General features: G+C 39.3%; 1 protein-coding gene and 1 pseudogene across 1 annotated transcript; one reads left to right on the forward strand and one right to left on the reverse strand.

Annotated features, from left to right (window-relative positions):
• Window positions 1-279: 279 nt before the first annotated feature.
• LOC125477496 (cinnamoyl-CoA reductase 1-like) lies at window positions 280-5759 on the forward strand. The gene is made up of 5 exons (XM_048584642.1): window positions 280-538; window positions 721-875; window positions 1324-1509; window positions 2886-3238; window positions 5406-5759. The coding sequence occupies exons 1-5, from the start codon at window positions 400-402 to the stop codon at window positions 5590-5592; spliced, it is 1020 nt and encodes a 339-aa protein (XP_048440599.1). The 5' UTR covers window positions 280-399; the 3' UTR covers window positions 5593-5759.
• A 7288-nt stretch (window positions 5760-13047) lies between these two features.
• Window positions 13048-13810, reverse strand: LOC125477495 (annotated as a pseudogene).
• Window positions 13811-14165: the final 355 nt, after the last annotated feature.

Consider the following 14165-nt stretch of genomic DNA (forward strand, 5'->3'; position numbering starts at 1 on the left):
AAACCCCACCAAAAGCACCAATTGAAACATCATTTTTCTACAAATTAAAGAAAAAAAAAGTAAAAAGTATTGCGACTCACGTCACATTTTTCCTTCCGATCCGTTCCACTTGTAAGATAGTGCAATGGTTAAATGCCATACAGTTATGTCTGTCTCTTCTCTCTCAAATCTTTTACTGGTGTTAGGTGAGTCTGGTGGGCTCTCTCCTCCTTATAAAACCCCACTTAGCCGCTATTCTTGTCTTGCGCCTCTTCTTTCTTCCATTACAAACACACTTTAAACTTTCCACTTCGTCTTTTTTTTTATCCCCTCTTCTTTGGCTCCCACCAACCCCAAAAAAGAAAAAAAAAAAAAAAGATCTATATCGTATATTGTCCGAAAACAAAGCAAATAACCAAGATGCCAGCCGATAGCTTATCAGTTTCCGGCCACGGCCAAACTATTTGTGTCACCGGAGCTGGAGGCTTCATTGCTTCATGGATGGTGAAGCTATTGCTAGAAAGAGGCTACACTGTTAAAGGAACCTTGAGAAACCCAGGTAAATAATTATGTACAAATCATTAACACCTTTTAGGCCTTTGTTTCTCTATCTGTTTCCCCAAATCCAATATTAAATGCTTACACTCCTTTGACAGATTTCAAACCATTCAATAGATTTGAGACATGTTTATTCGTTTCTTGTATTTATATAGCTTTTATTTTATGGTTTTTTGGTTGTAGATGACCCCAAAAATGCTCATTTGAGGGAGCTTGAAGGAGCTACAGAGAGACTAAGTTTGTGCAAAGCTGATCTCCTTGATTATGAGAGCCTCAAAGAAGCCATTAACGGCAGTGATGGAGTTTTTCACACAGCGTCACCTGTCACGGATGATCCAGTGAGCCTTCTTTTTCCCTTACTTTCACTTTTGGTTTCTGTTTGGTTGATGAGAAAATACTGGAAAATGTGCGCGCTTTTTCTCTTTAGTCTTTTACCACACCAAACCCATACGTTTCTAATCTTCACTAACTGATCGCTTTGTGGATCCTTCAACCGTAAGTATTACGACTTGAAACCCAATCAAACGAGAGACTATAGTTCGTACCGTTATCATAGTGTTTTAAGACAATAATATCATATTATGTTAAAGAGATTTACACGTAATATATTGTTATTGATTCAGAACGCCAGAATGACCATGTCTTCATTTTAATTGTTGTCATACTTCACTGAACAAGTTGTTAACAAAAAAAAAAAATAAAAAAAAAAAGGAGAAAAAAAATAAAAAATTATGCAATCCAAAAATTAGTAGTAATTAGTTTGACTGACCTAATATGTATATACAGGAACAAATGGTGGAGCCGGCGGTGAACGGAACCAAGAATGTGATTCAAGCAGCGGCCCAAGCCAAGGTGAAACGGGTGGTCTTCACATCGTCAATTGGTGCGGTGTACATGGACCCCTCCAGGGGTCCTGAAGTGGTGGTCGACGAGTCTTGTTGGAGTGATCTTGAATTTTGCAAGAACACCAAGGTCAGGACAATCATAATTGTATATAATTTCTTTTCTCATTAACACAAAAATCACTTATTTATATTAATCATATTCATCAATAAAGTGCTAATTATTTCTTTTATCCATAATACATGCTCAATGGTAGGCAATGATATTTGATGTACTCAAACAAACATGAGTTGCTTATTTTGTCTAGGAAATTATTGGACCACATATGGAACTAATTTTTTTTTTAACAAACGATATTATCTACACTAAGGAAGTGAGGGATTGGGTTAAGCCTCATAATAGGCTAGCAATAATATAGTATAAATTCGTCTTTGACAATAATCGAACTTAAGATCTCTCACTTACAAGTGAAGAATACCATTAGACTGTAGTACTAAGTGACATATGAAACTAATTTTTTGATACAAGAGCTAAAGTTTAGCTAGGTTATATATATATATTTTTTTTTTTCTTTTTTTTTTTTTTTGCCCACTAGGTTATATTTTCTTGAGTAGAATATTAGATAGAACACAGCAGAATATGTTATTTGTTGTTGCTTTTCAAATTATTTTTGTAAAATATATAAATAATTTCTAAAGGTCACCAAAAAATAAGTGAAAATATACACATACATACCGATCAAAAGTTGGAAAACAATCAACGAATAGTTAGAAATATTTTTGGTCAATTGGATGCATGAATATAGACTTGGCTGAACATGCAAAATGAACTAATCCTAAACCCATAACAGCCCAAAGTAACCTACTCTGTTAGCAAATATAAAACAAACAATTTGGAAAGAAAAATCAATAGAAAAACCCATCATAAAAGATTACTTTGATAGTTCTCTCCTTCCGTGATAGACCTTCTCTCCTTTTGTGAGAGTTTACTTTCCCCTTTTGGTGAGGATCTTCCGTGATAGACCTTCTCTCCTTTTGTTCACTACCACCACCTTCTCACTGTCTCTGTCTTTACCGGTAGTGTTGTTCGTGGATTGCCATGAACTTCATCCTCATCATTGGCTTCTTCCGCTTCGTTGCTACCTATCCTTCCTTTATGGCTGTGCTAGGGAAGGAAATCAAGGTGAGATGCTGCACTTGATTTGGCGTTGCTTGGTTGTGGACAGGGAATTGGTCGGATCGAGACCGAGGGCGTATGTTGAAGAATTTTCTGGTGACTGTCAGCTCTTCTGTGCGTTTTGGGCTTCAACTACTGGTTGACCCTTTGTAATTCGTCTTTTTCGGCTCGTGTTTTGCTTGTTTCTGTGTACTATTTGGGCCTTGGCTTTGTATTCGTGTATCTTTTAGTTTGTTTAATAGGAGAAGCTTTTTTCCTAAAAAAAAAATAATAATAATAATTACTTTGATAAATTAATAATGAATTAAAAAATATTTATTAAATTACAGAACTGGTACTGCTATGGGAAAGCAGTGGCAGAGCAGGCAGCATGGGAGGAGGCCAAAGAGAAAGGGGTGGACTTGGCGGTGGTGAACCCAGTGCTGGTGCTCGGACCACTTCTACAACCAACTGTCAATGCCAGCATCATTCACATCCTCAAGTACCTGACTGGCTCGACCAAGACTTATGCCAATTCAGTTCAAGCCTATGTGCATGTTAGGGATGTCGCACTGGCTCACATTTTGGTCTACGAGACACCCTCTGTCTCCGGCAGATACCTTTGTGCTGAGAGTGTGCTCCACCGTGGTGACGTTGTGGAAATCCTGGCCAAATTCTTCCCGGAATACCCTATTCCCAACAAGTAAGTGCAACATCATTGTCCTTAATTATCAATATTTTTTCAAACCCTTTTACTGAGTATACCAGTAATTTTTCTTGTTTTTATCATTGTTATTAATGTTATTGTTAGGTTTGGTTTTTGTATAACAATAAGATGTCTGCTTGGTTTTTGTTAAAATTAAATGTTAATTGCAGTCGTTATTATGCATACGTAAACGACTTTTAAGTCATTGATTTAACGTGGGACGGGTGGACGACAATGACTAGCAAACTAAGCACTTTTCTAATTAAGTTGACGGTGCTTTTTATATACTCTATGATTTCGATTAACATTACGGATTGTTTATGGGCAGTAACAAGGACATGATTCCTGTACCGACTAAGACCATGCAATCAACAGAAAAGAGAAATTGAACCTAACAGAACTACTTGTAATTGTAGTGACGACGACCATAAGCCATACCAGATCATAAATGTTTAGGCTTTACTTTTGAGTAATTTCTGATCATGCTACAAATAAACATTCAACTTCACAATTTTGGGTTTTTATCTCCGCCAACACATAATGATATGAATTTTTCTTTACCTCTAATTTTATTTTTTTTTATTTTTTATTTTTTTGCTGAGAAAATAAATTTAAAATCATAGGATTAGTTTATGATTTGATGCAAGACACAGGGCCATCTTTGAGAATTCGACTTTAAAATTTCACTTGAACATATAACATTATTATATAATAAAATTGAAAAACATATCGTTTTTAGGATGTTATTACTGGCACACAAAATATCTCATTGTACTTTAAATATTTATATTTAGTTAGGAAAAAAATTACACTTATAAAAGGTGCATAATGAGGTTTTAAAGTGCCAACAAAAATAATTTTTTTTTTTAAAAAATATAAAATATTATTACATAATACAAAAATTTTGAAGGCCTCTTAACCCTGCGCAACTGCACTTTTTGCTCCCTCCTCAACGCCCCCTTGACATAACATGTGTAAGCTTTTGATTCCTCGAGTCCTGTTGTGGTGTGGGGGTGTGGGGCAGTAGTAGGTATACTAACATCTGACATGTCTACACTAAGGACGGGGCATATTGAAAATTTGAACCCCCAAAAAGTTGAAACTCTGATGGATAAAGATACTTGTGGAGCTAATGAGTCCTTACCTACTACAATACTCCACCTCACGCTGACATTATCTTTAGTTTTTGTTTTCTTTTGCAACATGTCACTGTCTTTACCTAACAATTATCCATTTTTTAAGTCTGTGAAAAGTTAGGGAGAATAAATATGTACATTTAATATTATAAATTAAATAATATAAAAATTGAAGATTTGATTATTATTTGAGTATTGATTAAGGTGATTATTTTTTAGTAGTGATACATCACTTAATTTGCAATTTAGTCTTCATAAATTACTCTTTAGGTGTGCATGCAACTTCATAGAATACGGAATTAGATCCTCTCCAGATCTCCTCACTGGGAATTCGGAGGATCAATTAATACCAACCGCTCATCAAAGATCGTGTGGCTATAATTAAATATTTTTTATATTTTCAAAAGTAAAGCAGTTTGCGTGAAAAATATATAAAATAAAAAATAAAAAAAATTGTGGCCGCACGATCCTTGATGAACGGTTGTTATTATTGATCCCTAAGATATCTAGTGAGAGGATCTGGAAAGGATCTAATTCCATGGAATACAACATTAAGTGCTCTCAATGATGTTAGGAGTATGGGTAGTGCATTTCACACATTCTTTTCCACCTTTCAAACATTCTTGTTAAATTTTATCTATTATTATTTTTTTCAATTTCTTCGATCCGATGATTAAAAATAGAGAGGAGTGCGTAAGAAGTAAAAATGAATACGTAGATAGTATAACCCTAGAAATATAGATGCTAATATTCCAACATTATTACTAAGTCCCAGTTGAGGAAATGAAGTGGGTAAACAAAAATTCAGGAAATAATACTTAGTCTTGAAGACTAATTATTCCTACTCATTGGTTTCCTTGTTTTATATATTTTGTGGAGTATATGTCTAAGGCAGTGATTATTGCCGTATTAAATTACTAGTTGATAGTCGCTCCCACCCGTGACATATATATTTGCATTTTTTTAGTTTATAACTTGGTCTTTTTTATTGTATGATTAAATTAATATGTCGCACATATACTTTGCAGGTGTAAAGATAATGGGAAACCCAAAGTAGAACCATATAAGTTCACAAACCAGAAACTACGAGACATAGGGTTGGAGTTCACACCAGTCAAACAAGCCCTCTATGAAACTGTCAAGAGCTTGCAGGAGAAGGGTCACCTTCCAGTCCATACAAAACAAGAACAAGATTCCATTAAAATTCAATCTTAACTTATACTTGTAGGATAAAAAATAAAAAAGAAGAATATATGAATATGTGCAGCCCTTAATCGTTTGTTTGTATGAACACTTATCTTATTTTGGTGTCTGTATGAATGCTGCGATGGTATTGTAAAACCAGTTTAATTATAGTACGTAGATGGCATGGTTTTCAGGGAGGATGTTGTTTGCAGTCCCATTTCTCTGAGGACAAATGCTATTTTTTTTATAATGAAGACAATAACATCTTAAGCAAACGAATCTTTATCTTTGGAAACGGTTAATTTTCTGACTTCCTTTCACAATTTCCCACTAATTATGGATCTGCATGGAGCTTAGCAAAACCATTCCCTTAATAAGCAAAAGGTCGATACTGGTTAGGAAGATCTACCATTTAATATGCAACATATTATTGAGTACTATTACTTTTTTGATACGAGACAATTGTATTTGTTCTAACAACGCTTACTTCATCCGATCATCAGTGAGAACATTTCTTTTGGTTAAGCAACATGCAAATCCATTTGCAACTTCTGAACCAAGAATTTTGTTTGCAAGTGGTAGATTTTTTACCCTGATGGTTTAGTCTTTCTCTTCAATTCACTGTGTCCCAAGTTCGCGCTTTATTTTCCTTAGCGTAGAAGTATTGCTTTTAAAAAAAAATTGTTTAACTGATGTAGGGCCATTCAATGTCCATCCGAATGTTGAATTAGATGCTGGTTTAGGGGGTAGCTTAACTAGATGACTCGACGGGGTGTAAACATAGAAGGGAAAGATAAATACAAGTAACTGATAGGAGCATATTTAGGCGACTTAGTTAGCTTGTTCTTGTGCATTTGTGTTGTTATTTCTTAGTTAATGTAGTATTTCAAGTTATTTTCGTATGGTTGTAGGTCCAAAGGGTTAAAGTAGCAAGAAAGTGCATTTTGGTGCACTTTGGAGTAGTTTTGGGCACTAAATGGATAACACATGTATGGGCCAATATGGATGGACGAATTTGGAGTTCAAAAGGCTAGGAATCTAATAAGAAGATGAAGAAATTAAATTAAAGACAAAGAAGATAAGGAATCAGCTCAAAAGAGGAAACATTATCCAAAACCTTATCCAACCTTATCTTACCTTATCTAACCTTATCTTATCTTATCCTATCTTATCATGCCTTAATCTTAGCTGCAAGGGACCTATATATATATATATATATATATATATATATATATATATATATTTCTAGAACTTATTTCTAAAAACATTCTCTTCTAGAAGTCCCAAATCAGCCACAAAGCACATTGTTTCTAGAAACCTTACAAAGGTGGCGCCTATTCCCTTCTAGAAAGCCTTGCCTTACCTTGCAATCCACTCTCCTTTCCCTCTAATATTTGCCGCACCCCTCTATCCCTTTTCCCTTGTGGATTCTGATTTATTAGGCCTTATTCCTTGTGGATTTGGGTTATACAAATCATTTTCTGAAATTAATTGGGCCAAACCCTCTCCTTAGTGGATTTAAATTACTTGTGCCGAACCCTAGGGCCCTAATCCTTAAAATCTGCTACGTTGTAACCCTAATCTAATTAACCCTAGGGTTGGCCGAACCTATATATTCATATTTTCAGCCACAATTTTGGGAGAAGCCTCATGCCATTCAGAAAACCCCTTGCCGCGACCCTAGACACCATTCTACATCATTCATTGAATCCATTCACTTCCATAGACAACCTGCCGCAACTTTTCACATTCATCAACCATCATTCATCATCCTAAGCAAGAATACACCATTCATCACCCCAAAACCACCAACCACACCTTGTGCCGCAGCAAGGAAGAAGAGGGAGAACCCTTAGACGTGCATGCCATTTGAGTTGGAGTTGCTGGAACGTTTTAGGTGTAATCTTTCTTGTGTTTTCAATGTTTAAATTCAATAATCTTTGTTTTGTGAGTATGAGGAACTAATCCCCTCTTAGCTAGGGGGAATTTCGAAACCATGGCTATAATTGCAATATGATTTGATTACTTCCAGTTGTGATTGTAAACACGAAAAATTCCTGAAACAAGAAACAAGAATACGTGTACAAAATATATTTTTTATATTAATGATTTTTAGGGTTACAATCTCTTTGTAATTGGATCATCTGATTCTATCTTCGTAGGGTGTAGGTTTGTGGATGAGCTGTTGATCCAAAGGGCCGTCGGGGCTTGATCTAGGGATGAACAGTTGATGAATGGATCTTCAAGGGGCGTTGGGCTTGATCTTGAAGAATGGGTGTATAGGTTTGTTTAAGATTGTTGATCCAAAGGGCCGTTGGGGCTTGATCTTAGGATGAACGGATGATGAATGATGAACACTTTCTTCAAGGGGCCGTCAGGGCTTGATCTTGAGTCGGTGGAAGTTCTTCAAGGGCCGTTGGGGCTTGACCTTGAAGCTTGACCTTGAAGGAGGATTTGACGAAGAACGAAGAGTGTTTTCTTGATCCTTCGGGATTTTCTTGAGAGCTTTAGAGTTTCAAGTGTTCAAGGTTTTGGTGTAGGTTTCTAAAATTCCTTTCTTTCTCCCCCCCCCCCCCCAAAATGAATGCCTTGGCTTCCTATTTATAGAATTCCAAAACTTGATTTTTGGATTTAAATAATCAGATGAAATAAATCATTTCTGCCAGGTATTGACACCTGTCCTATTTGATGACTTTTCCAATTTATTTCGATTTTTCGTTGAGTCACACGCTACATGTAAAATTTATGTGACACGTGAGCGTTGAAATTTTAATTATTGGTCAACATTCATTTCACCGAAATTTTGATGTCTACAAATGCCCCCACTTCAAGGCGCGTCGTAGACATGTGCTTGTCACGTGTAGAAGATGCGTTTTGAAGTCCCTTAATGTAGATGTCAACCCAAGGGTCGTCGAGGCTTGATCTTGAATTGGGCTGGAAATTTCTTCAAGGGCCATCGAGGCTTGATCTTGAGTTCGACTGGAAGATTTTCTGGTTTCCTCCAATCGTTGATTTTCCACAGGCTTAATCTTGAACTGGGCTGGAGGATTCTTTTGGTCTCCCCCGAAGGTCTGAACTTAACTTCTTTTATCTGGAGTTGAATTTGATTCAAGGGTGGTGAACACTTGATTTTGAATCGGACTTGTGATTTCTTCAAGGGCCATCGAGGCTTGATCTTGAGTGAAAATAAGACCATGAGCGGTTTCAGGATTCAGACACATGGCAGGCAAGCACGAGGTGGAGGTGATGACCTGTTTCTTTGTTCAATCTTTCCAATTCATATTTGAAGAGGGTTGGAGGATGACTCAGCATATGCAGTTGTTGCGTTTGCTGACGATCCACAAGATTGATGTTTCATTGTCACTCGTCTTAGCTGTTCTCCAAGCAGATGTGGTCCCTTCTCTGGAAGTGTATCAACCGTTGAAGATGACTACTCGAGAGCAACGCTAGGTAAGCAACCAGGGAATAGATTCCAGGTAGTCGGTTCCAGATCGGAAGACTGACTCCAAGTGCCAGCTGATTGCTCTATTTCTCTTTGCCCTGCGAGTAAGAACAAGGACAAAGGAAAGGACATGGAGAAAGCATGATATGAGATACTTTTGCTTTTTGAAGAAGTGTTGACGATTTAACAGCGTCGCGCGGGCGAGGCTTTGCTTTTTGGCAACGGCGCCAGCGGAGGGTTGTTGAGGCTTCTCGAGCTCTTTGATTAGAACAATGATGTCGAGCTTGGATTTGACTTAAACTCCTCTGTCTGGATGGTTCTGCAGGGGAAGGTGTTGCGCTCCAGCAATTTGTTCCAGCTCCTTGTACCGCATTCTTTTCTGCTTGTTTCTTTTACATAGCCCGAGGTGGTGCGCAACCCTTTGCCTTTAAATGGTCTTTCAGGGCATCATTTCTCAGTAATTCATCCATGCTTGGCAGCTTCAGTGTAAAGAGCCGACACTCCGTCACCTGTCCTGGAGTATGCGCTGAGGGAATTCAAGACTCACCAACAGTTGAAGACGAGCACTCGAGAGCAACGCTAGGTAAGCAACCAGGCAAAGGTTCTTTGCTTTCGAAGAAGCAGCGAATGAATCAACACATATATTTGTTGTGCTTGTCTCCACATGTATCATTTTCACTTGCCTTACTTGTTCTCTTTACAGAAGTGGTATTTCCTTATGCAGGTTTGGCATCTTCTCTTGTAGTGTTTGTCCTCTGATACATGAGTGGAATGCAAACCTTGCATTTGAATAGACCCTCACTTCTTGGTGGCAGCGCAAGTGTGAGTGGAGGTTCCGACATATTACTTTCTCTGTCCTTGTCTTGGCAAGTGAGAACAAGGGCAAAGGAAAAGACAGGGAAAAAGCATGATATGAGATACCTTTGCTTTCGCCCTTGATGATATGAGATACTTTTGCTTTTGAAGAAGCAGCGAATGAATCAGCACGTATATTTGTTGTGCTTGTCTCCACATGCTTCGATCTACCGTTTCCTCCTGCCTCATCTGTACTCCAGGCATCTGGTATCTTCTTTGGGGAAGAAGAAAATTGAGTATTTCGAGAGGCTTTGCTGGGAGTGCGCCCTTAGAGGTGAGGAAGAGTTGGGCATTTTTTTGCAGGTCTGCCTTGGCATAAAAGATGAAGGTCGACATATATAGGGATTTCCCAATAGCAAGTGGTGGTACTGTTCCTTTCCCATTGTCGACAAAAGTTTTGATCCAGGAAATCCGGCTTTTTGAAATTCAAAGAGTGATGACTCTTCGATCCTTGAATAAGCGGCCCAGCTTTTGAGGTTCGGAGGGTGTTACCTCTTCGATTTCTGAACAAACGCTTCTTCGATTTTTGAGCAAGCGTCTCTTCGATTTCTGAACAAACGCCTATTTGATTTCTGAGCAAGCGCCTCTTCGATTTCTGAATGAACAACCCTGTTCCTCTTTCTTTTTTTATAGAGGCAAAAATTGTGTGGTAGTTGGGATAATGACCTCCATGCGTTTTCAACTTTGTCAGAGATCTTTGACAAAGTTGCACGTGTTATCTGAAAAGCCGAGATTGTGTCTGAAGAGCGTTGCTGAACTTTACGCAGGAAAATCTGGCTTTTAAGATTTGAAGAGTGGTGTCTCTTCAATTTTTTTTTGAATCGGTGGTTGTGTCGCCTCTCCTTTTATAGAGGTATCGATCACCTCCAACATGCACACTTTGAAGATTGCCCATTCGTGAAAATCGTCTCCGGTGTATTTTGTTTTAACGGCCTTTTGAGATTTTACTCCATCCAACCCTTCTCTTTTAACACCTTTGAAAATGGCTAACCCATCTAACATTTGCTTAGATTTGAGTCTCAGCAGTGATACGGGTGCGCCGCGTCAGGGTAATGTATGGCGTCCGTCTTTCTTATCTTCTAGTGGCCCTCTTACAGGTGAAGACTCCGTGATGAAGGATGCAACAACAGCTACAATAGTAGCTAGGAACCTCCTCACTCCTAGAGATAGTAGGCTGCTTTCAGGACGGTCCGATGAGTTGGCCGTTCAAGAGTCCCTAGCTCTCAGTGTTCAGTGTGCGGGCTCCGTGTCCAACATGGGCCAACGCCTACTTGCTCGATCCCGTCAAGTTGAATCATTGATGGCGGAGGTGGAAAATCTTAAACAAGAGATCCAACAGCTTAAGCGCGAGAATAGAGGTTTGCAAGTGCTTGCAAATAATTATTCGACGAGCATGAAGAGGAAGCTTGATGAGCTGCAAGAATCTGAAGGTCGAATTCAAAGTGACCGTCAAAGGTTTGCGGCTTTCTTCCAGAGGCACTTTTTTCCTGCGTCATCTAGCGTTCCACCAAGTATTGAGGCCTCGAATGATCTATCTTCGATGCCTCCCACTCCTGGAGTTTTGCCAAGTTGTGGGGCTTCACTTGAACAAACTTTGTGAAAGCTCCATCTTTCTCTATTTTTTTTTTTTTTTTGTACGCACTTGTAATTTCTCGGAGATCAATGGACATGCTTTATTTTATTCAGTGTATTGTGCTAAATACAGATAAAACATATATATCACCAAGATGTGTTATTTCCCTCTTTTTTTTTTTTTTTTATTTTATTTTTTTTTTTTAAACACACTTTTGCAAGTGTGCACCATCCTTCCCTTATTTTCTTCTTTGCAACAATTATGTCGCTCTCCTTTTTTTTTTTTTTTTTTTTCATACTTTGCAAGTGGTGCCATGCACCACCCTCTTCTTATTTTCTTCTTTGCAATAATTATGTTGCCCTCCTTTTTTTTTTTTTTTTTTTTTTTTTTTTTTTTTTTTTTTTTCAATCAGACTTTTGCAGGTGGTGCCATGCACCACCCTCTTCTTATTTTCTTCTTTGCAATAATTATGTCGCCCTCCCTTTTTTTTTTTTTCAATCAAACTTTTGCAAGTTTCTTCTCTGTAATAATTATGTTGTCGCCCTCCTTTTTTTTTTTTTTTTTTTTTTTTTTTCAATCAGACTTTTGCAAGTGGTGCCATGCACCACCCTCTTCTTATTTTCTTCTTTGCAATAATTATGTCACCCTCCCTTTTTTTTTTTTTTAATCAAACTTTTGCAAGTTTCTTCTTTGCAATAATTATGTCGCCTTCCCTTTTTTTTTTTTTTTTTTTTTTTTTTTCAATTAGACTTTTGCAAGTGGTGCCATGCACAACCCTCTTCTTATTTTCTTCTTTGCAATAATTATGTCGCCGCTACCCTTTTTTTCTTTTTCTTTTGACTTGCTAATAGTAGCATGCATCATCTTTTCTTTTTTTTTTTTTTTTTCTTTTTTTTTTTTTTGTATAATTGCTCTTGGTGCGCCTGGCACCATCAATACTTTTCTTCTTTATTATTATTTTGTTTATTTATTTATTTTATTTATTTTATTTTTTATATATATATGGTGCTCTGCAAGGCTAGGTTTGTGGGTGAAAACCCAGGCCGAGTCCGAGAGAAGACGGAGGAGGAAGGGGTGTACGTGCTGCTGAAGCTGATCGGTAGAAAGAGATGGCTCGCAGAGGAGGACGAAGACGGACAGAGAGCTGGAGTCGAGCTTGGAGGTAGTGCAAAGCGTCGAGCTTCACGATCGGCTAGTCGTTTGACAGCGGTCACTGAAGTTCTTCGCCGATTTTGACCATGGTGGCCGGAGTGAGGAGCTTGAGGTAGTTAGTGGATTCTGTTGCTGCGGCTATGGAGTTTGGAGAGCTGAAGATGGAGCACAGCCGTGAGGAGGTCAATGATCGAAGGGAGAAGGCCGCGCTGCTCAACCTTAGAGAGAGACAAACTGTCCATACAGCAGCATGAAGATCTTACTGGGGTAGATGGGCAGAATGGAGAGCATGGACGAAGAGCTCAACGAAGATGGAGACGGCTCGGGGTTTGGTGGATTTGTCCCTAGTGGATCAGAAATCCTTGTCCCAATAACTTCAACCAAAACAGGCAATGCCTCAGCAGCTCCAATGGCTGCTTTCCCTTCACCGTGGCTAGAGAGTATTGCTAGAATGGCCAGTGCTTCATCCACCATTCCACCTCCAGGTTCTATCGTTGACCAAGTAATTATAGGCCCCACTGCTATTGCACTCCCCCTTGTGAAATTCCCCCTCGTAGAAATCCTCATTGCTATAGAATTCGACCCCTTCCCTTATGATCTTCTCCTCCTTCCGGGTCTTGTTTGGGTTCGGGTCCGACCCGATGAACCACTGGACCGGCTTCGCGCCTCCGATGATCTTGTAGAACCGGTGGAAGCAGCACTGCTTTGCATTCTCGTCCCAGGAATGCTTGAGGACGGAGATGCTGCGGTTGATCAGACTCTTGTTCTTGTTCGCCAACAAAAGCATGAAGGCGACGAAGACCAGTGCCAGGAGGAGGTTTTCAGAGGTGGGTAGTTCTTCGCGGCAGAGGTAGAAGAAGAAGAAGAAGAAGCCGGATAAGCTGAAGAGGGTGAAGAGTGTGACGGTGGCCATCGCCAGGTGCTGGTGGTTGATCCGGGTCAACCCAGATTTCTAGTGGGTCGGTACGGGATTGTATTCTTGGGTTTCTGCTCTTCTTCGTCGTAGTGGTGGTTTTCGTTGGCGGCAAAGACGTCCTCCTCCGTGACAGAATTGAAGCTGTGAATGGAGGATCGAATCGTCGGCGACGACCGCAGCAGTAACGACTGGGTCCTCGTGAGCTTCGCGTGGCTTTTCTGACCTTCCATTTAGAAAACCAACTGATCGATTGATTCAACCCCAACCGTCCGACGATCGAATCTTTTTCACTTGTTTTCCTGGGTACTAAACCGACTTTCTGTACCGCGAGATTCTTATAACCAACGTCGCTGGTATTATCAAGCACACCAGCGACATATCACACGCAAAACACCCACGGCGCACGTTAACTTACCGCTGGACCCACCGCCGGCGCAATTTAGCACAAACGCCATGTCACAAGCCGACTTTTGCTCCACTTGGGATCTCCGTGCTACCTCCGGTGAGATTAGTGCAGAGAGAAAGATGCCCAGTCTTCAGGCTGGAGGACTGAGAGCGGAGAGGATAACAGCCGCCATGGGTTTATATAGTGCGAAGGACAGAAGCAGGAAGTTGAATTTGAGTAGAGACTTCGAGAGCTGGGCCTGGATTTGGGCTAGTGGAAT

The sequence above is a fragment of a genome, unplaced genomic scaffold, assembly GCF_019419815.1.
Source record: "Pyrus x bretschneideri cultivar Hongxiangsu unplaced genomic scaffold, Pyrus_bretschneideri_v1 Contig211, whole genome shotgun sequence".
In the NCBI taxonomy this organism is placed as follows: Eukaryota; Viridiplantae; Streptophyta; class Magnoliopsida; order Rosales; family Rosaceae; genus Pyrus; species Pyrus x bretschneideri.

Excerpts from the sequence above, each read along its gene's own strand:
- LOC125477496 (XM_048584642.1), top strand. The coding sequence starts at position 400 with ATGCCAGCCGATAGCTTATCAGTTTCCGGCCACGGCCAAACTATTTGT. Across the intron at positions 1,510-2,885 it reads AATTTTGCAAGAACACCAAG|AACTGGTACTGCTATGGGAA; the intron begins GTCAGGACAATC and ends ATTAAATTACAG. Across the intron at positions 3,239-5,405 it reads GAATACCCTATTCCCAACAA|GTGTAAAGATAATGGGAAAC; the intron begins GTAAGTGCAACA and ends TATACTTTGCAG.